The 22,654-nt window shown below is 54.3% G+C and overlaps 1 protein-coding gene across 1 annotated transcript in view; it reads right to left on the reverse strand.

Moving 5' to 3' along the window:
* The window catches only part of LOXL2 (lysyl oxidase like 2), an 88,303-nt gene that overhangs the window by 19,393 nt on the left and 46,256 nt on the right, over positions 1-22,654 (reverse strand). The window contains exons 4-7 of the mRNA XM_080796176.1: positions 20,371-20,582; positions 14,309-14,531; positions 9,998-10,181; positions 3,194-3,345 (exon numbers count right to left, since the gene is read on the reverse strand). Coding sequence (XP_080652302.1) covers positions 3,194-3,345; positions 9,998-10,181; positions 14,309-14,531; positions 20,371-20,582 — 771 coding nt within the window. The remainder of the gene's footprint in view (positions 1-3,193; positions 3,346-9,997; positions 10,182-14,308; positions 14,532-20,370; positions 20,583-22,654) is intronic.

The raw sequence follows: 22,654 nt of genomic DNA on the forward strand, positions 1-22,654 counted from the left end.
GCCCGGGGTGAAGGTGGGCATGGTCTTAGATCTGGATCGTACTTCACCCACGACTAACGTATCTTTGGGTCTATGTAAAAACACAGACAAGTAAGATGAGCAGAGCCACTGAGAAAATCCCAGAATGGCAGAAGGCAGGCTACCGGGCTTCAACATGCCAAGGAAAGGGCGGCACCTTGGGCAGGGCTTGTGTTTAAACCCATCGGGGGCATCTCTAGGTCACCACAGGCCATCCCCCTCCCCTGGTGTGGTTTCCAGCTGCCCCTGCCAAGCCCGTGCACCCTGGGGAGGTGGAGGCTATGGGAGTGGACCCGTCCGGTGGGCCAGGTGAGCACTGAGGCTAATGCCAGTGGGCAGTGAGGCTAAGAGCAGAATGACTTTTAATCGGGTTTGTTACTATTTTAGAGTTCCTTGTGGACAGTGCCTTGCCTTATGGACTATTGTAACAGTCAGTGACAGGCACCAGGGTTTCACAGCTCTGGGAGTTTCAAGATGCACTGGGGGCCTTTTCTCATTTTCTAGAGGAGAACAGAGGGAGCAAGAGGCCAGCCATAAAGCTCTAACATGGCCCAGGACACTGAGGCACCAGCATTCCGGAAACAGCCGGATGTGCCAGCTAGAGGTGTTCTGCCCTCACCAGCATGGGAGGAACCCCGAGAGGCCTCGGGTCAGCCAGCGAGGATGCCAGGGAAGGTCCAGCGTCCTCAAAGTTTCTGAAAATAACCCTGGCACTCCCCTTTCCTTATTCCTTTGATTCTCGATGGCAGCAGTCTGGGGTCTGAAAGAAGGGCGTGGAGCACAGGCAGCGACGTTCTCCTGAGCACCCACAGGGAAAGCAAAACACTTCCCGTCCGGCAAGGCTGCCTCATGTTTTGATAAGGTTGTGGTTAACCAGTCCCACACCTATTTGGGGACGTGAGGGGGTAGGAGGCAAGGGAACACAACCCGGATGTCAGCCTGAAAGGAAGCACGGGCACTTGCCCACTCAACATTCCTCACACGGGCTTGGTCTTGCTAACCAGGCCGGGCCAGGGGAGGCCCGCAGCTCAGAGGTAAACCGGAGGTCAGCAAGGGTGGTCACCCGGGAAGCCCACCTGCCCTTCCCAGAGCCTCCTGGGCTCGGCTCCCCACTCCCAGCAGCAAGATGAATGAGGCTTTGCAGGGGCCGGATGACCAAAGCTGCTGGCTTCCAAGTGTGCGGTCTCTAGTAGCCATTCAAGAGAAAAGTCAATTTCCTACCGAACAGGGGTGGCAGAGAAGCCAGGGAAATCATCTCTCTCAATGTCCTTCTTTCCAGACGAGTAAACTCAAGCCTCAAAGAAATTATGGAAGGAATCGGCCAGTGAGTGACGGTGAACTGACTCGTGTGCCCATGGAATTCCCATGCTGCAGCCCCAACCCGTTAATACGGCTGTATTTGGAGAAAGGGTGTTTCAAGAGGTAATTACATTGAATGAGGTCATAAGGATGGGCCCTAGTGCAATACGATGGGCCCCCCTATAAGACAAGGAAGAGACATGGGGGATGCACACACAGAGGCCGCATGTGGACACACGAGGAGGCGGCCATCTGCAAGCCAGGGAGAGAGGCCTCGGCAGAAACCAGCCCAGCCAGCACTTTGATCTTGGATTTCTAGCCCCTCCAGTTGTGAGGACCAACATTTTTAGCATCGAAGCCTCCCAGTCTATGGTGTTTAGTTATGGCGGTCCCAGCAAACCAAAACGTGATAACAGCTGAAAGTCTTGGCGGTTCTGCCTGGCATACCTGCCGGTGCCCTTGGCAGCCCCGAGCCACATCACGTGACGGGCTGGCCTGCTGCGGGGCCGAGACAACCCATACGGCCTGTGGGACTTTCTTTCACCGATGACCTTGCCCATTTCCTTTCTGGGGGATGGGAGGCCAGGGTAAAAGTCTCCCACACCTCCTGCTTGAGCTCAGGGAGCACCTGCCAGAGCCTGGAGGGCCCGTGCAAGGGTGAGGCCATTGGTGCTGGGAGTGCAGTGTCCCCGCTGGCATCCCCGAGCGCACAGCCTGGCTCAGCCACCCCAACCACAAAGTGCATCTGGAAAACATCACTTTCTCTGGCCTAGGTCTTTCACTCGGGTTGGAGACCCCACTCTACCCACCCACCTCCAATCCGCCTAAAGGGCAGGCTGCCATGGCATACCAGGACCGGGGCACGTCACCTTCCACAGCTCCGTACGGCTATCTTGCAAGGCTGCCAGACGACTGGAGACGGCAAGCATTTCCCGTAGCCATGGGCTTGCGGCCCGTGCTCCCACTCACCCACAGGCAAATGCACGGCTTGGCTGAGGGCTGTGGGGGTCCCATTTTGGATCCAAACGCATGTCGTGGCTGACCGGTTTGGCATGCCGGTGTTGTGCCAAGGTCAAGAATCACGGTCAAAGCAAGAACCCAACGGGGGCGCCATCTTGCGCCCTGATGTGTCTGCATTTGCTCGTTTTTAAAATAAGCACTTAAGAAACTCCTCCAACGGACCAGCCGGGTAACAGGTGACGCCCAGGACCCAACCAAATACGTGGGACAGTGAAGAGCAATGAATAGAACGTACTGGACCTTTCCTGAGGATGGGGGAGACCGAGAGGAAATCATCTTGTTGGCTAGCCTTGTGGGAAAAGCCACCCAAGCCAGGAGACACGCTGATGTAGGATTTTAGAGACTTACTTCAGGAGAAGAAAGGTGTGTCTCCGGTATAATGTTGTTAAGGTTTCCTGTCTTTCCCTCTGGTTACCAAACTATACTCTTCTGTCCCAAAATACTGTCTATATGGTGCTTACCCTTGTGTAACTTATAGACCTGCTGTTGATGTGGTTGCCCTGGGTCCTTGCACAGGGACCATGCCAAGGGTGTCACAGGTGCTATGGACCTTGAGACCTTTACAGAAAGAACTAGCAATCACGCCATATGTCCAGTCCCCGTGCAGGGGGTGGCATGCAGTAGGGGCCCTATATCTGCCCCTGAGGAACAGCGTGCTTATCCATACATTTTCTCCCTCAGCACACTTACCGAGTGCAAGGCAACAAAGTCGTTAATAGTGAGAGCAGCGGAGCCCGGCCCTTTCTGAGCTCATCCTCAGAGCACTCAAATTCCACCTGTGAGAACCCCTGAGTGTGAGGCCACCTGGCTCAGACTTTCTGGGGCTCAGTGACCAAAACAGAGCACAGCCCCTCACCTTCTTCTGGAAGCCCATGGCAGGGATGTTACATCTCACGCCGGCATCTTCCTCGTGGTTGCAGCCCTGAGACTCGGCATTAAATTTGCAGTCTATGATGGACTTCTCATTCCCGGTGCACTCGATTTCGTTGAGGTGGATGGGTCCTATCCCTGTGGGAGGAAAACAAGCATGTGCTAGTGACAGCTTCCAAAGGAAAGTTTCTGGAATGTGCAAGAAAGTCCTAGACAGGAAGGACGTGTTTGTCCCATCCTCAAACTCTTCCAGCTGCATCCCATAATCAGCTCAGGCTCCAGGCCTCCTCTCTGTGGAGAGAATTGCTTCTTGTCTTGGGATTCACTTCTCCCCTGAAAGCAAATCAAATGTGCCACTAACTTCCTGCGCGACCTTGGCCAACGCACTCAGCCTCTCTGAATATTGGTTTTCTTCTGGGATAAAGCGTTGGATGAGAAGACACCTAGGGTCCCTCTTCAACTTTAATACTCTGTGTGTTTTGAACCTGAAGGGGTGACTAGCCCTACAGAATTGGAGTCCCTGCAGGAAAGTGACAGCACAATCAAACTGGATGATTTGAGCAGAGTTAGAAAAAGGGATTTTGAAAATAAAGGTAAGGGGGGCCTGGGTGGTTCATTCAGTTGTGTCTGATTTTTTTTTTTTTAAGTGTGTCTGACTCTTGATTTCAGCTCAGGTCTAGATCTCAGGGTCCCAGAATCGAGCCCTGCACCAGGTGCCACACTCAGTAGGGAGCCTGCTTGAGGATTCTCTCCCTCTCTCTCTCTCTCTGCCCCTACCCCGCTCGTGTGCACGCATACTCTCATGCTCTCTAAACTAAATAAATAAATCTTTTAAAAAAGAGAAGATAATAAAGGTATGCACAGAGTGTAGGGAAATCACAAAATCACAATGGGCAGTCCAACATTCAGAGGCTAATAACAATGGGACACAGAAATGGCTCCTAGGCCTGCAGGAGTGAGGGGAAGATAGGTGTCCGACCCAGGAGAGCAAAGAGGCTGTGTGGAAAGGCCACCTGTTAAGAGCCGTTACCCCTGGTCCAAGAGGGACACAGTGGCCCGCAGGGACCCTGCAGGGAGAAGAGACACCTGGCCTCCCTCCTCTCCCCAGCCTGTCTCCTGCCAGTGCTCCCTGCTGCACACACCTGAGTGTGCCCTCTGGGCACTGGCAGTGTGGACAGGAGAGCTGCTGGGGCAGAGACAGCAAATCATTTGGCAAGTGACCAACGGTGAACATGCAGGGAAACTGCTCTCATATGCACCCATATAACCACGGGGAGCCCCCCACTGCTAGGGAGAGAGAATTCCCAACCTGACCAGCATCGACTCAGCTCAGCTCACAAGGTTACCTCCCCTCTGTCTAGCCCATCAACGTGGATGGAAGCCCACTTCTCTCCGGGATCTCTGGGCTGCACTGACTCCCTCTTTGGTCCCCGCCCTGCCTGGGATCACCTCTCTCTCCTGACCCTCACCCACCACCCTCCTCTCGCTCGGGTCCTGCCCCTCAACACTCAGAGATTCACCCCCCATCTGACAGCTGCCCTCCCCTAAGCACCACTCCCCTCCACACCCCGGCCTGTCACTTTCATCCCCATCAGAGTGAACTTCTTGGAAATACCCTTTACTTCCCCGGCCAGCAGAATGACCACCTCCCACCTGCTTCTCCACCAGCCCTCTCCATCCTGGGAAGTCCGGCTCGATGTTCTCACCAGAACCCTGAGCTCATCTCCGGTACTCCCTCTTTCTCTGTGGTTGACAAGGAATCCATCACCACACCTGTGTACTCCCCTAAATCTGGGTGCTCTGCGTTTCTGCCATCACAACACTCATCCCACCCTGTCTTCTCCCATTTGGACAAATGCAACAGCCTCTAGGCTCTGTCCTGCCTGTTCATACCAAAATATTCGCTGCAGGGCATCCCAAGAGTGCTGTTAATGTCCGTTGAATCAAGCCATTCCCCATCTAAAGTCCCTGGAACGGCTTCTCACTGCATCAAAGGGTAAAATCCACAGTCCCCAGGTGGCCTGTTTGGCACAATGTGGCCTCTCACTTAGCCTTCTGGCTCGGCCTGCTCCTCCCACCTCCACTGTACCACCTCTCCTTTGGCTGCTTGACTGAGCTGAGCTTTTCCTCTGCCTGTACCCTCTGTCCAGCCCACCTTCCTCGCCCCCTCACCAGCTGACTCTCACTCAGCCTTCAGGGCTCGGCTTTGACCACTTTCTTCGAGAAGCCTTTCTGATTCCTGTCTGAGCTGAGCCCCCCCTGTTCCATGTCTGCTTCCCTACTGGGCTGGAGGCCCCACAAGGGCAGACGTCATGTCTGTGTTCCTTCTGTGATCCCCATTGCAGAGGTTTCCAGAGACACTTGGTATCTAGGCTCACCAAGGCCAAAATTAACATCCAGGAGCAACCTATGTTAGCAAGTGAGAGCCAAGTTTCCCTTCCCTTGGAAATTCACAAATTCACAAATTTAATTCACAAACAATAAGCCTTCCAATTCAATCGATTAAAACATAGTGACTACAGCTGGAAGCATCCAAGGTCTCAGAGCACAGAGGCTGTGACAGCACAGACCCCGAATAGGGTCCTCGAGGCAAGCAGGGGCCCCAGCTCCGGGAATCAGGTGGACACAGAGACGGGCAGCACCCTTGGACCTGAGTGTCCGACGTGGGGCTTGCTTGACGACTGTCAGAAGGATGGTGTATATTTCTTGAGCGCTTACTACGTGCTGGTTCCTGTCCTACACACATCGTGTACATGAACTCATCAAGTCATCGCTAGTAAGTACAATGAGGAAACGGGGAGCTGACAATGAAGTAACGGGCCTGATGGAGGAGCCAGGAGGCAAACCAGGAAGTCTGGCTCCACGATGGGATTCTCTCCTGACGAGAAAACCCCCGTGTGCTGGACGGGAGCGGAAGGTTGCTGTGCAAAAGCACGGAGCATTTGGGAGCACCTGCATTCTTCATCTGGGGGTGCTCTCTCGGCCCCTGCATCACCTCCTTTTGCTGACCTAGCTAGAAGCCCGCCTCCAAGGATATCAAAGCCTTCCTCCGGCCCCCACTCTGCCAGACACCAGCTCACCCCCACCTGTAGCTTCTTCTGTCCACACCTCTCCCTGGGAGGCGAGGAGAGACTAGAGGGAGCCTGCGTCTCCTTGGGGAGGGATGGGCGCTTTCGGAGCCCCACCTCCCTCATCTGTCAAAGGCCATAATGACATCTCTCTGGCAGGGTGGGGTTGAGGAGGAATGACAGACTCCAAGGATGGTCAGTTACCAGGCGCTCAGGAAAGGGTAGAGTATCCGGGTCCCATCTCATATCCCGTGGCCCCTCTGAATGCAGGTTCTCTTTGAGGGAGGCTATTTCTAGTTTCCCCCTCTTTGACACGAGCTCCAGGGAAGCAGAAACCATTACCGTAAATGTTTGTGGAATAAATGAATTCTCCATTCCAGGGCCCAGCCCAAACAGTCCTCAGTGAACGCTTATGAATCACTGGCCTACGGGACTGGCCGGGGGAGGAAAGGTTTGTACAAGAGCCTAACGTGCTTTAGACTCCAACTAACAACTGGTTGTCTCCTTCCAGCCCCACTTGTACAAATGCCCACTGGGTTCTCAGACACATGCGGATGGGGCTCCAGAGGGCGGGCCCCACGTTCCTGAGGTAGACACACTCCCGGCACAGAGATGGGAACACCAGTGTTTCTCACTGTCTTCCTACAACTCCCAGTTCCGGAGGGCGGAAGGCGTCCCTGTAGGCCGCTGGCCTGGGTGTACTGCGGACCATGGCCGGCAGCGCCTGTGGGCATCCTGACTCCCAGCATTCGCCTGCTCCTGGTTCTGGACAGACCCCTGGGTTGCTCCTCCTCACGATGGCTTCCCCACCTGCACTTTGGCCCTGTTCTTCCCCCAAGTATCAAGCATTGGCCTCGGGCTCGGGGGCGGGGGGGTGGTGGGTACCACAGGCCGGGGCCGAAGCAGAGCACTGGGGAACAAGCCTAATCCCCTGGAGGGATATCACAGACTCTAGACCCACAATCAACTCTTCGGGTCACAGTCACATTTTTAAGAGCCCAGCAGAATACAGTACGACATTTTGCATGCCGTAGAGGTAAGCACTGTTTCCGGAAACTTCTGTTTCAGTTTTATGTGCATGGCCTGTCCCATCATGTGTATTTCCGCTGGGGGATGTCAGGCAAAGGGCTTTTGAAGCCACTGTTCTAAAGCTGCCCTGACCCACACAGCCACTGACCACACAGAGCACATGGACCATGGCCGGTCCACACCTAGATGCTAAGTGTAACGCACAGCTTAGAGTTCAAAGGCTTGGTATGCAAAATGTACACTATTTCGTTAATAGCACTGATGGTGAGTACACATCGAAATCATAATATTTGGGATATAGTGGACTAAGGGGAATATATTATTAAAATTATTTTTTCCTGAGGGTGGTGGGGAAATGGACATTGGGGAGGGTATGTGCTATGATGAGTGCTGTGAAATGTGTAAAGCTGGCGATTCACAGACCTGTACCCCTGGGGATAAAAATACATTCTATGTTTATTAAAATAAAAGAAATTAAAAAAAATTAAAAACAAAAAAATTAAAAAATTATTTTTCCTGTTTCTTTTTATTTAAATTTAATTTAAAATGTTAATTTAATTTAATTTAAATATAAAATTATAATCTTATACATAAATATAAATATAAAATTATAATTTAAAATTACTTCTGTGGCTCCTGCTGTATTTCTGTTGGACAGCTAAGGTGCAGAGTGCTCAAACCTCTTTACCAACCATTCACTCTGCTGATCCTACTTATGCAACTGGAATTCATTCATTCATTCATTCATTCATGTGTTCTTCATAAAATGAACAGCCTAGAGCACTGTGAGTCGGGTACAGACTCAGCATTAGGGATACAGAGGTGAAGGACACAGGCCCTCTCCTCGTGCAGCGCTGGGTCTTGGGAGGAGGTGGTCGTGGAAACAGCAAGCTGGAGTCCAGATGTGTGCAGGGGGGTCCCAGGGCGCAAAGCACAGTGCCTGACTTCGACCTGACCTCCAACCTGGTGATAAGAGCAGGTCTCGGAGAATCACAGGAGGCTGGAGCCATGACTCCAGTGTAGAATCTGAAACCCCAGGTTTTGCTCAAGTTCACCAAGCAGGGAGGTGGCAGGGCTGGGACTGGGGCTCAGACTGCTGGCCTCTTAGTCCTTGCCTTTCACACCCAAACTATGGGAGCGGTTGCTCGGTCCCCCAGCCAGAGCCGGGACTGAACTGACCCCATCTGCTCTGTGACTTGACATTGACTGTGGACTTTTCCCTTCCTGCCTACCAGAGTTGACCTGCCCAGAGTGGCGGCAGATCACGAATCACCCAGTGGTTCTTTCAAGGACAGCATCGAAAATGCTAGCGGTCTCTTCCAGAATTCGGTAGGTCCCTGGAAACCTGCGGCTGCTCCGGGCAGTGAAGTAACTAGGTCAAATAGCACACGCCCACGATAGATGGAATGCTTACGTCACCCAGTGCTTATTTGTTTCTCAGAATGAGTGGGCTTTGTCCCACAGGCCTTGGGAAAGCACAGACCAACACATCAGCCAATCGGGGACCCGGACTGTGGGGGTATTTGCCATCCAGGGGAGCTCCAAAGAGCTCACCATGACCAGGGAGAAGAGGACTGGCCTGCAGTATAACTGAGGCTTCTAGGTGGCACAATGCAACGTCAGAGGCCAGCCTAGATCCCTAACCTTCTGTACATGCCCAGGAAGCTTGTGGGATTGCAGAATGGGGATAGAGAGGCATTCTGAATGTGCACAGGACTGGGCCATGGTGGGCATACCAGGAGAAGCCCAAATCTGAGAGCTAATGACTTGGGTTTCAGATTTTCTCCACCATTCATTATGAGGGTGACCACAGGCTTGTCCTCCCACGCCTCCAGGCCTCGGCTGCTGGATCAGATGAACTGAGGTCCTCCCCAGCAGGGCATCTCTGACTCCAGGACTCTCTCTCCAGTCCACTGGGCTGTTCCTTCCTCCAGCCTGTGATCAATGACCTCACCACATTCCTCTCTGTGGGGCGATGGCCCTTGTCCGGCAGTATGGAAACATCTCCCCACAGGACAGGATGCCCCACCCTCGTCAGAGAGGGAAGCTATCTGTCATGTCCTCCTGTCACGTTTGCATCACTGTTCTCAACAAAATGACCTGCTTGAAAGCCTCTTATACATTTGTTCTCTGCTTAGATGAAAGATTTGTTCGGGACACTTAATAAGAACCAGGCCCCTTCTCGTTAGCATCACGTGACATCCAGAGAGGGCATCCTGTTCCCAGGCTCTGGTGGCAGGGAGAGCATGTGTGTGGTGCTACGCTAGAGTGGGAAAGTGAGATGACTTTCGAGATTCTTGTGTGCCTGGGGTGGGCCACGGCCAGAGGAATTCGGAGATCCTGTTCTAGAGGAAGGGCCTTTCTCGGTGGGACAGTGGGGAGCACTGGGTTGCGAGCTGGGAGACCTCCATTAAAGTCTTCATGGGCTGCTAATAATGTTGTCTGATCTTGGTTACTCACTTCTTTCTCTGGGTCTCAGCTTCCAAATTCATAAAATGGGGGTTCGGGGCTCTAAGTTCCCTTCCAGCTCTGACTATTGGGAGAGGTCTGACATTCTCGAACAGAGCGGCAGCTGCAGGAGGGAGGAGGCCATGCGGGAAGACCCTGAAAAGCCTGAAGCCAGCCTGCTGGGGCTGGGCTCCCTGTGCCGTGCTCCCCATAGAGAGACCCCAGAACGCCTCCCCAGTCCTTACCTTGCCCCAGCTGGGAGCCAGTGATGGCCTCTTTGGCACTCCCGAAGCCCAGTTCTCTGCAGACGACGCTGGCAGACACCAGGTCCCACTTGTCGTCACAGACGGTGCCCCATTCTCCGTTCTTGAGCACCTCCACTCGGCCCTCCCCGATGTTGGCACCACCTCTCAACCGCACCAGGGGTTGCTGGAGAGACACACGGTCCTGCTGAGTGCAAAAGCCGAAGCACGTTCTGCAGGCAGGCACTGCCCACTCCCCTCCCTTCCCCGCCGCCCCCCTCCGCAGCGAGGTGCCTGGGCTAGGAGCCGAGCCTGTGCGGGCACCTAACCAAGAAGGTGGGGGACTGAGACAGTGGACACTGTGCGGGGGTGGGGAGCCTGCCGCATGTCCTCGCGCTGCACTTCCTGCTACCGCTACCTCTGATTCTACCCCAGGTCCAAATCAGCCCGGCTCTTCAGAAGAGGCAGCCCCCGAGGTGTGCAGAGAGGGTGGGTGCTTACAGCTTATTTTTTTTTTTATTAACATAGAATATATTATTTGCCCCAGGGGTACAGGTCCGTGAATCATCAGGCTTACACAATTCATAGCACTCACCATAGCACATAAACTCCCCAATGTCCATCCCCCAGCCACCCTATCCTATCCCTACCACACCCCCCTCAGCAACCCTCAGTTTGTTTCCTAAGATTAAGAGTCTTTATGGTTTGACTCCCTCCCCAGTCCTATCTTGTTTTATTTTTTCCCTCCCTACACCCCACAACCCCCCGCCCTGCCTCTCAAATTCCTCATATCAGAGAGATCATATGATAGTTGTCTTTCTCTGATTGACTTATTTCGCTTAGCATAATACCCTCTATTTCCATCCACGTCGCAAATGGCAAGATTTTGTTTCTTTTGATGGCTGCATAGTATTCCATTGTGTGTGTGCGTATACATATATATGTATATGTATACGCACACATACCAATCTTCTTTATCCATTCATCTGTTGATGGACATCTAGGTTCTTTCCATAGTTTGGCTATTGTGGGCATTGCTGCTATAAACATTCGGGTGCACGTGCCCCTCGGATCCCTACATTTATATCTTTAGGGTAAATACCCAGGAGTGCAATTGCTGGGTCATAGGGTAGCTCTATTTTCAACTTTTTGAGGAACCTCCATACTGTTTTCCAGAGTGGCTGCACCAGCTTGCATTCCCACCAACGGTGTATGAGGGTTCCCCTTTCTCCGTATCCTCGCCAACACCTGTCGTTTCCTGTCTTGTTAATTTTAGCCATTCTGACTGGTGTGAGATGGTATCTCACTGTGGTTTTGATTTGTATCTCCCTGATGCCGAGTGATGTGGAGCACTTTTTCATGTGTCTGTTGGCCATCTGGATGTCTTCTTTGCAGAAATGTCTGTTCATGTCTTCTGCCCATTTCTTGATTGGATTATTTGTTCTTTGGGTGTTGAGTTGGATAAATTCTTTATAGATTTTGGATACTAGCCCTTTATCTGATAGGTCATTTGCAAATATCTTCTCCCATTCTGTCAGTTGTCTTTTGGTTTTATTGACTGTTTCCTTTGCTGTGCAAAAGCTTTTGATCTTGATGAAATCCCAATAGTTCATTTTTGCCCTTGCTTGCCTTGCCTTTGGCGATGTTTCTAGGAAGAAGTTGCTGCGGCTGAGGTTGAAGAGGTTGCTGCCTGTGTTCTCCTCAAGGATTTTGATGGATTCCTGTCTCACATCAGGTCTTTCATCCATTTTGAGTCTATTTTTGAGTCTATTTTTGTGTGTGGTGTAAGGAAATGGTCCAGTTTCATTCTTCTGCATGTGGCTGTCCAATTTTCCCAACACCATTTGTTGAAGAGACTGTCTTTTTTCCTGGGTGCTTACGGTTTAAACGCCCCTAAGTGCTCACTGACAGCTTGGAAACCCGGTGGAACACAGGGTTTATTTAATCATACGGGCATAAGAGCCATTCTCCACCAGTGCTCAGACCAGAACCCGCGTGTCCATCCTCTAGCCGAGGTTTCCGCTCGGCTACGTGGCTCTCTCCCACTAGCGGTGCCTTGTGGCTGCCGTGGCAAGGCAGGGTGCAGTGATAGCCCCCAGGCTTACAGACCACGGGGACTGCTCTTAGCCAGGCACTAGCCAGAGAACAGGCACAGGGGTGTGTGCAAAACACGCGTAACCTTCGAGCTTTAGAGAACAAACCAGATTCTGCTGGCTGCAGCCTGTTTGCCATAGAGAAGTGCCCTCTCCCTTCCCCCACCGCCCGGCCCAAGCTGTCTAGCTCGGGCAGCTGTAGCTCCCATGTTCTGGAAACTGCTCATATGGGCTGGTGGGTGGGAACAGCACATGGGAAGAGGAGGGGGAGGACAGGAGGTGGCTGCTCATTTATGGGGGGGCAGACCCTGTATTCCTCTAGCCTGATGGAGGCAGACTGCCCAAGAACCTCGCCCCAGCCTGGCAGTGACCACGCAGAGTCAGCTGGGCCTGGAGGAAAGAAAGAAACCAAGGGAAAATGTGATGTAAGACTCACTCCCCCTTTTTTTTCTAAATTCCTTTGGCATGAACTTGATTCCTTTGCTTTAAACCACACAGCAAAAGGAATTCCAAAACAGTAGGGTCTGGAATTCTGGATGACCCATGAGAAAAGCTTGGAGGCTCAGGCTGAGGCTGTAGAAGGATGTGGCGGTCACATGGTGTGGCAGGGGCAGGGGGCAAGCGAGGGTGTGCGGGGGATGCGGGCAGGGGTGTGGCACTGTCGGTGGGGGGGTGTCTACGTCGCCTGGCTGCATGTGCATGCTGTGTGGGGGGCCTGTGTATTTTGGAGGCCCCCAGGAGACTGAGGGGGCGGGGACGGCTGGCCGCTGGAAGCGTCAGGAAGGCACTCCAAATGGTTGATGGCTGGGCTCACAGCATTCGTTTCGCTCTTTTCATTGAAGACTTTTTCTTTTGCGCGAACACACTGCCCCCCACCTGGGAAGGGGCACCCAACTGGTTTATCTGCCTCCCGCCCAGGCTTCCCTTTTCCTTTGGATGAGTGTTACCACCCCTTCCCAAGAGCAGGCCCTTAGATGTTGACGGGGAGAGGAGGTGGCAGAGAGGAAAGATGGGAGAGACAGGGAGAGGGGAAAGAGACACAGAATGAGGCTGTTTGAGTCTAGGAAGGGGCTGCTCCTCCTGTCCCATGGCCTGGATCCAGCTGACACACCGTCTATCCCCATCATGGCCTTTCCCCTTCCTCTTACCCGTGACATGGTCAGAGCTCACCTGCCCGTGTGAGTGTGGAGGTTTTATTTGGCACGGGGTATCACTCCCTAATAAATGAGCGGCCACCCTTCCTACACTTCCTTCTCCTCCTCCTGTGCTATTGCCACCCCCCAGTTCCCTGTGAGCAGTTTCCAGAACATGCACATCCCAGAGAATCTTTGGTGGATGTAGAAAAAAAGGAAGGGTATGATTTTCAAGGGAAAATAGAGGAGCGCACGTCCCCTGTTTGAGAGGCTGCGTCAAGACTGCTGTGGTCGGGACAGTTCACCTGTCCTAAGAAACCAGACACTCGAAACGGGGGTGTCATTTATGTGAGCAGATGTACATTGACATATCTTGAGCACACTCATATGCACACAGTGAACATGTGTGTGCACACGCACATGCGAGAACACACGTACACATGAACACACATATGTGAACATGCGTGTGCACACATAGGTGCTGCTTGCACACTCAGAACGTGACTGAGGGCTACGAGTGACACAGACATGGGAATGGCAGGTTTTCCTTGTCTGTCTTGGTGAATGCTTTTAAAAATCTTTACCCTTTCTGTTGCAGGACAAAACACGCTGGGAAACACTTGTAGCGGAGTTCAGGTGCTTTTGAGAATTATGCTGACTTCCCCCCCACCAAACACTCCTGTCCTCTGGGAATAGAGCAGGACTCCCCCACCCGTGCTTTTTGCGCCTGGCCAGCAGGCAGCGCACAGAGCCTGTGACAGTGGGTAGGAAGTGCTTTCCTCTCCTTGGTATCTGTCCTGCAAGTAGAGGACTCTGGTCTCTGTGGAGGAGCAACGGTGGAAGGCCAGGTAGGGGTGCTGAGCATTTGGGGCGGGGGCCCTGCGGCGCGTCACACTCTAAAGGTGGCATCTATGGGTGGGGCCGGCCCGGATAGGGGTCCCACCACGTTCCTGCCCTGTAGGCAAGAGTTCTGAGCTGGGGCCAGCTCCCCTCATTCTTTCCTGGGGGGGTGCCCCCAACCACTCCCTGGCCTGCACACACACACACACACACCCGCCAAGGAGCCAGACCTCTGGCGGTGTCCTCACCTCTGGCTTGTAGGCTTTCCGGAATCTCGAGGGCCCGTCAGGGCTGAAGACCTGGCCAGGCACACAGCTCACCACAGCCGGCAGCCCATTCTCACAGGTGACATTCTTCACGGGGTCCAGCAACACCTGTGGGCCAAGCTTGCAGCTGGAGATGTGGGCCTCCGTGCCCGTGCAGTCCATGGAGAACGGCCAGTAGCGCTGTTTCTTCCGGGCAGCAAACATCCTGCGGGGGGCGAGACGGGCCTGCTGACCAGGGCATCATGGCACCCACCCCTCCTCGTTCCTTCCACGACCGGGGAGTGGGCAAGGGGCCAGCTGCTGTGCTGGCTTCTGGGGATCTGGTGGGGGAATGAAATGGGCACAGTCCATGCACCTGGACCTCAGCCTCGCTGAGTGGTTGAGCACTTGCTGAACACCTCAGCCATGTGGGGCACCATGCTGGGCACTGGGGAGCAGGACCTGGAAGGGCGGACGTGGTCTCCTTCCCCCAGGCAGCCTGGGTGCTAGGAGAAGAGGAACTCAGGAGCGAGATAACACTTAAGCCTATAAACACAAAACGCAGGGATTTAAATGAGGTAAGATCCCCGGTCCCAGGAAACCCTCAGTCCCAGGCAAACCAGAATGGTTGCTCACCTAAACTCTTCAGAAAATTTCCACACAGTTGGTTGGGGTTTCTTGCTTGTGTCAACGAGCAGAACGAGCTGAATGTTAAACTCTCTCCCAGTGACACACAAGATCAAAGATGTGGATCCGATAAGAAGCAACCAACGAGAACAGTCTTAAATCACCCCATGGGCTGAATCAAAGCATAACTTGTTGGAAATGAAAATGGTCATGAAACTCAGCCATGGACCTTATCAAATCTTCACATGGGAGCCAGTGAGGCTGATGGTGTCCCCGGAGCATTGCCTAAGGGAAGGTCTTAGCCTGTATTATGAGTAAAGTATTCCTTGTTATGTGTTTTTGGAGGGCAGAATAAAGGTCAAGGTGAGCCAAAGTGTTTTCTAAAACAATAACCAACCGATAAATAAGGAACTGGTCAACAGAAAGGTAACTGTGCCTCAGTTTCCCCCTCTCCAAATGAGAAGTGAATGGGATCTCCTTGATAAGACTGCTTGTACCACCTGTGAAGCAATTAAAACCACACACAGGAAGGGCTTCGTCTGTGTCTGTAAAAGCACCGGCAACTATCTTGTTAAAGGAGAAACAACGGGGATACGAGAAGGTAGGGCTCCCCAGGGTTGCCGTCCCGAGACACGTTCTCAGGGAGGAGCAGGATTTGAGCTAGGCTCTGAATGATGGTGGGATTTGCAAAGGAGGGTGTCACAGGGTGTCCTCTGTCCTCTCAACGCTGTCCCAGCTCTCTGGGGGTCTGTGTGCTTGTCCCTGCTTGGCAGAACCACACACAGCCAGGCAGACCCACAGCATTGCTGCCAGCTGCCCACGGGAGGGACCTCCTGGGGCAGGCTGGCTCAGGGCGGGGCAGAAGAGGGGGTCCTGTTTCTGCTGGTAGGGGAGGCCTGGGAGTTTCCACTTCGTTAAGGAGTGAAGGGATGTGAATACGGAGGAAGGTGAAACCCTACAGACACCGCCGATATTTCTTCTTAACCCAAAATTTCGACGGGTAATAGTTCTAGTGTACCTGTGTGCCCAAGGACAGAGAATCTTTGAAAAAAGGACTCTCCTGGGAAATTTCCAAGCACTGCGGCCCCTCCCCACTTCCTGCATACGAGGCTGCTGCCTTTGGAATCACAACTTCCAGCTTGTTCCCCATGACACCCCTACCTCGGACTGGAGACCACCCTTGAGGGCTGTCTCCCGCTTGTTCCTCTGGCCACCTCCATGTTAGGTGAGCGAACCCACTCGGGGGAGACCAGCTGCGCAAAGCCTAAAACATCCTCTTGCTGCCAGAGTTCAGTGAACAGCGCCCTCACCCAGCAAGAGATGTACTGAGCTCAGTGTAGACTGCAGGGCCCACAGCAAACACAGATCTGCTCCCGCCTTTCCCAGACAGCCCTGCTTCCCTCTCACATCAGCTCACAGGAATGCACCGGGGCCCTCCACAGGCCTCCACTACTCAGGCAGCGGTTCCCCCTCCCCCACTCAGTCACTCAGTGAGTCACCAGCGCCAGGGCCAGGCCCCGGGTGGGGGGTGGGGTGCAGACACGAGGCAAGTCCTGGGGAGGATGGGTGGACAACCCGCGCCAGGTCTCCTGTTTGGAGGGCAACTGGAGTGAGGGGCAGCTTTGGGCCCGGGGGCAGCCTGCTAGAGAAAGGGGTGTCTAGGCCTATGAACCCTCGGCAGGGCTGTTGACCTGAAAATGAAAAGTCCTCCTGGCTCTTCCCCAGACAAGGGGAAAGCCAGATTTTGTTAGGGATCCTGCCAGCTACTGTGTATGCCTGTTCCAAGGATGAATTCCAGAATTCGGGAATTAACCACAAGATGGGTCCAGGGACCCACTGGCCCACTGTGAGACGGGCCCGAGCTAAAACTCCATTGATCACCTGACCTCCGGGAGCCCCTCCTCTGACTGGAGAGCCAAAGTGACCCGTGGGTCTCCTGGAAGCAGTGTCGTTCAGAGCCTGTGTCCAGTCGTGCTAAAATTCTGGTTATTTCCTCTTCCTCTTCCCTTCCTATTTCCTCTTCTGTTGCACCCTTTGGTAAGAGGCCATTGGTCCCTTTGGGGAAGGCTGGGTAATCGATTAACTGGGGTCCTTCTTCAAGGGAACCCAGCCTCCCCTTCACTCAAGGGGTCCTGGGTCTGTAAGCTGGCTCAGGTCTAGGACTTGGGGGAAGGGTGCGACTCTCTGTTTTTATGACTCATGTTTGATTTTTCTTCTCTCTCCTAGAGTTTCTGTCATCTAGAATGAGTAAGAATTCGGTAGGCTTTCTCTCCATTGCTTCTAGGAACACCATGACCAACCAGCCCACACCATGGGTGTGTAGGAGTCAAGATGCTGTCATTTGGGAACCACGCTCACCTGGCCTTGGGAGGCTGGGTGCTGTCACCTGGCCCTTCGGCCCTGGGATCCAGTCACACACACACCCCAACCCCCCACCCCCCGCTCCGCAGTTACAGGGAGGTATGGCCTGTAGAGAAGAGCTCCCCAGGAGTTCTTAAGAACGCCAGGGTTTCCCACACAGATTTATTCCTCAGTCCTCGGGAAAGTGTGTCTTCTGGACCCTCCCAGGGTGGGTGAAGGCTCAGATGACAAGTGCACTCCAATGTTCCAGTCTCCGTAAGTTTTTGAATCCCTTCTTCTATGTGAAACCAAGGAGAGCTGGCATGTCCATTTCGCTCACCGTGGGCCACATTTTGGTCCCCGTCTCAGCCAACCAACCATATCGTTAAAGCTCTTCCTAACTCCCGAAGGGCAACATTAGAGGCAGAATCTCAGCTTCGTGAGCCCGTATCAATAAATCAGCGTCAACACTGGGGTTCTGCTCTAAGAAAAAAAAAAAAAAAAAAGACCATAAAATGCTCCTGGCTCCAAGAAAGGGCCCGAAGCTTCAGTCTGATTAGCTTCAAGGAACATTCACGGTTCCCCAGGGCCAGAGCAGAAGTCCGCTCATGGCAAAGCAGCAGACTCCACTCCCGATGACCCAGAGGGCACAAGGACTCTGAGGGACATGCAGGAACCACCTGGAGGGCAGAGGGGGGAGAGCTGGGAGGCTCTGATGAAGAGCTGTGGCCCTGGCCCTGGGGATGACCGAAGCCCCTCAGTGGCCACCAAACACACCAGTTAGCAGACACAGCAAAGCGGGAGAGGCCTCAGATACCACCGAGGTAAATGTCTAAGGCTGCAAAGCTCCTTCGGACCTAGTGGAGATGGCTAACCCCACTCTAGACAGAATCAGTTTGAAAACAATCTCCTTCCCAGGGTGAAGGGCCTCCCTGGGACTGACGGATGTCAGCACCAGCAGGGACAGGCTGCGGCAAAGGCTGGGGAAGGAGGCTGCTGGAAGGCACGGACTCGGGGACCATGCAGGGTGGCCCTCACTCGGCTCCCAGGCCTCTGCTGTCCATAGCCTCTCAGCACAGCTCCCAGACCCCTGTCCCCAGGCCAGCCCTGCCCAGCTCCCAGACTTAACAGCCGCCCCCCGTGGTGGGGGCCTGTGCCCTGTAGCCAGACCCTGCCTCTGGGGTCGAGCAGAGCAGGAGCCCGGGGCTGAAGGGGGCAGCAGCAGTGTGGAGAACACACCTGGACTCCGCAGTGTCCTGGACTCTGTGACCCCCAGTGCCCTGACCTGCAGGCCTGCATCTCCTCTGTGGACTGAGGACTCAGACCGGGTGATGTCTGAGGCTGCTGTCTGAGGCTGGGAGTCCCTGTTCGTCACTAACAGCTTCCTCCAGCCAGCTGCCATCACAGTCCCAACAGCACCACTGAGACAGAAACTTCCCAGTGTGCCTTTCTCTCTGGGGACCCAGCTGTCAGCTGAGTCTCAGAGGCTAACAGGAAACACGCCTACAAGCTTTAGCGCCCGCCTTCCTGCCCTCTCCGGCTAGAGGTCGGGAATCAGCAGCGTCCTTAATCATCTCCCAACTTGGCTGAGAACACCACCCTCTGCCTTGGCCTTGGATGCCTCCCAGCCCTTGGGGCCTCTTCCTGTCCCAGTTTGAACAGGGAAGCCCAACACAGGGGTGGGAGGAGCAAGGAGACCGCTTCCAACGCGGCCCTTGAGAGGATCGCCCAGGGCACAGCCGCCAAACACAGATCTGAGACCCCTCCTCGAAAGCAGGAAGGGAACTCAGGACGGTCCTCAGCTGGGGAGATGGCTTTCAAATGCTCTCTGTACAAGGCATGTGTGGCCTGGCCTTGGTCTGATGGCAGCCTTCCCACTCCTAGCACTGGGCTGGGGGCTGTGGTGGGGCCAGCCAGGGGAGGGGTTTGCTTTTCTTGGCTCCAGTGGGTCGGAAAAGCTGAGAAGGTGTCCCGGGAAGGAGCCGACCAGCTGGCGGGAGCTGACCAGAGACTCAGAGGCCTGAGACCACTCCGCCTCCCAGCTGCCCTGGGCTACCAGGAAGCTCTGAGCCGTATCTTGGTGGGGGCGGGGGGAGGGTGGGAATCGACACTGCAATCATCCACAGGGGTGTTGTGAGCCTTCCTGGCTGCCCATGCTCACCCCTGCCGCTGACTGGGGCTCTAATCAAAGGCGCCAGGCCAAGCCCACGGAGGGATGCAGTCCGCCCTGACCCCAGGGATCTGGTAGTAGAACCTGGCTTGGAACCCATGTCTCCTGACTTCGAAATTCCCTGTCCTTGGTATGAAAGGAGAGAGACAGTGTTGTGAGTCTACACTCTCTAGGAGTGTAGACCCAGAAGCTGGAGACCTGTGTTCGGACCCTAGTTCCGACTTTCTTTCTTTGACCCTGAAACAGCCCCCTACTTCCTGGCACTGTGAGGGTTTGGGGCTAAGAGCAGAGCCCAAACCACAGACGGTCAGAAACAGACCATCGTTACCATTAGTAATAAACAGACCTCATTAATAATGAGGAAAACCCCACTGTCAACCAAGGTACTCCAGCAGCCAGCCTGTCAGGGGGTCGAATCCCTTCACGGGACACCCCTCGGGGCAGGTTACTCCGAGTCTCCTTGGTATCTCACCCCTCTGCCCCCCAGGGAGATGCTGACTTTGGAAACCATACCAGCACTGTAAGGTTTTACCAGAATGGGTGTAACTGAGTCAAATCAACCATTTTTTAATTTCCTGACAGTTGCTGAAAGGCCCAGATTATTCTCTGAATAATCACTTGCTGAGGAAAAGTAGACATGTCTCCTGAAATTGGCGTTGCCCCCCTCCTGGCCTGGCTAGTACTGTCCTCGTTCGACCCCTGTTGTCACCGTGAGGACCGTCTATCCCGACAGGCGGGATTTTTCCAGGTTGGAGCACCTTGAACTTCATCTGTGTTCTCACCCGACCTTCATTACACTTTGCGGGGGGCGGTGTGTCTCCCACAGGACGGGAGTTTCTCAAGGGCAGGCTTGGCGGAGGGTCACAGGTGGGCCTGCCACGACATGGGGCAGGAAGGACTCTCCTTTGTTGGGGGGCGGTGCCCTTACTTGTACACTTTGGTGTTGTACGTCTTCTCCCCAGGGAAGCCGAACATGCCGCAGACCACTCGGGAATTCTTGGCTGTCCAGTGCTTGTCGCAGATCTGCTTCCAGGTCTTTCCGTCCTTCACCTCCACATAGCCCTCTGTCACGGGCATGCGCCTGCGGTAGGCCGACAGGATGGCTCGGATCCGGATGTCCTCCACCTGGATGTTCAAGTTCTGGAAGGGACAAGGCACAGAAGCAGAGGAGTTACTTGCCTGGTGTGGCCACGGAGAGGTGGCGGCCGGCAGGGCCCTCTGGCCTCAGGTCCTGCAGGGCGGTGGGGGGGGGCAGGGTGGAGGGATGGCAGGAGGGGCCCAGGAGCAGTCAGAGAAGAGGCCCCCCAGGACCCCAGCGGCTTCTCCTACAGCCTCCAAAAAGCCCAGAGAGCACAGTGCGGCAGCCTCCATCCGTGGGTTCTCAAAATAAATGCGGAACAGAGAATGTGTTCTCTTTGAATTTTGAAGTTCTATATTAAAAACAATTGGGATTTTGTATTTTACTCCAAAGCATGTCTGTGCGCGCATGTGTGCCTGTACGTGTGGGTCTCCCCACTAAGCTTTCAGTAAAATTGTTGAGCCTCAGCCGTCTTAGGGCTGGTGGTGCCATCTTGCATTCTGCGTTATCCCCTGGCGTTGGCGTTCTCCAGGAGACAAGGGGAAGGGCTTGGAGAGAAAAGGGGAGGGAGGAGCTGTGTGCAGGGACTCAGGCCTGCCCAGCAGGGAGGAAGGGATGGACATGGTCAACGGGCTGTGGCAAGAGAAGGAAAGATTCCAAATGACTTGAGGGCCTTGGGAAGCCCGCCCCTCACCCCTGCTTCCACCCCACCCCCATCCATCTTTCTGAGGCAGTGACGAAGGAGGCAGGGCTTTGACAGGAGGAACCGGAAGAGGCTGGGCATGGGGGGGGCAGGGGCTCTTGCTGCAGTGCATTGTGGGCTCTCCTCCTCGCACCTCTGACACTGAGCAGCAATGTCCCTGCCTCATGCCTACCCCAGAGGCCCAAGGATTTGATAGAAGGACAGGGGGCCAAGCTGGATGAGAGGAATAGGGGGCTACCCGGAGTGAGTTGTTCCTATGCTCACCCAATCTGTCCACAAACACTACAGGAGCTCCCTCCTGAATCTCTCTGTTCCAGCCCTTCTGCTTTCTGCCCCTATCCTATGGGACCACCACCAGTTCTTGCAAGGCTCCCTGGGTCCCTGCCTCCATCTCCTTCTTCCACCCATTGGCTACAGGGCCAGCCACCAGAGGTCTTTCTAAAACAGAGTGATCGGGGCACCTGGGTGGCTCAGTGGGTTAAAGCCTCTGCCTTCGGCTCAGGTCATGATCCCAGGGTCCTGGGATCGAGCCCCGCATCGGGCTCTCTGCTCAGGAGGGAGCCTGCTTCCTCCTCTCTTTCTGCCTGTCTCTCTGCCTACTTGTGATCTCTCTCTGTCAGGTAAATAAATAAAATCTTTAAAAAAATAAAATAAAACAGAGTGATCTTGTCCCTTGACTGTATAATAAAGCCCAGATTACTTAGGGAGGTGGCCACAGCCGGTCATGACTGACGCCCCCTGTGCCTCCAGTCCCCTCACAGTCCCCAGTGCCAAAACTATACTCAGGTCTGGTTAACTGCAATATAATGCATCTGTGTCCACGCGTGAGGCCCACAAGGAGTGTTCTATGTGCATTCTCTTACTTAATCCTCAACGAACAGAACAGGGTGGTTCGGAGCTATTGCCATCCCGTCTTCCAGGTAAGAGAACTGCCTGACTCTAATTACTCCCGAGAACCACCTGGAGGCAGGGAGCACAGGGTGAGGAGCCCTCTGAGCCAGGCCAGGGAGAGAGGCAGGGGGCCTCCGAGCACAGGATCCTGGCAACCCAAGTGCCTGAGCCCCTGTCCAGCCAGGATGCAAATGAACCACGAGCTTGAACAGAACCATTATTTGGGTGCCCAGGGATTCGTGTCTCCTCACTCCAGCTTCAGGGTGTAAAGCCAGGCCCCGCTTCAGCAGCCCTGCAAGGCAGTGGAAAGTATGTGGGCTGGGAGTGATGGCATTTGGCACTGGGCCCCTTCCACGCAGAGAAGAAGGAAAGCGCCAGGGGCAGGGCAGTGTTTGCCAACTTAGACCCTGGATCATTTACAGCCTCCATTCAGGCCACGGGACCTGTGCCACCAAGACACGTGGACAGGGGCGAGCCAAGAAAGGGTCTGAGCTCCAGACCGGCCTGTGCACCAGCCCCCTCCTGTCTCTTCCCACCTCG

Source organism: Martes martes, assembly GCF_963455335.1.
Source record: "Martes martes genome assembly, chromosome: 2".
Lineage (NCBI taxonomy): Eukaryota > Metazoa > Chordata > Mammalia > Carnivora > Mustelidae > Martes > Martes martes.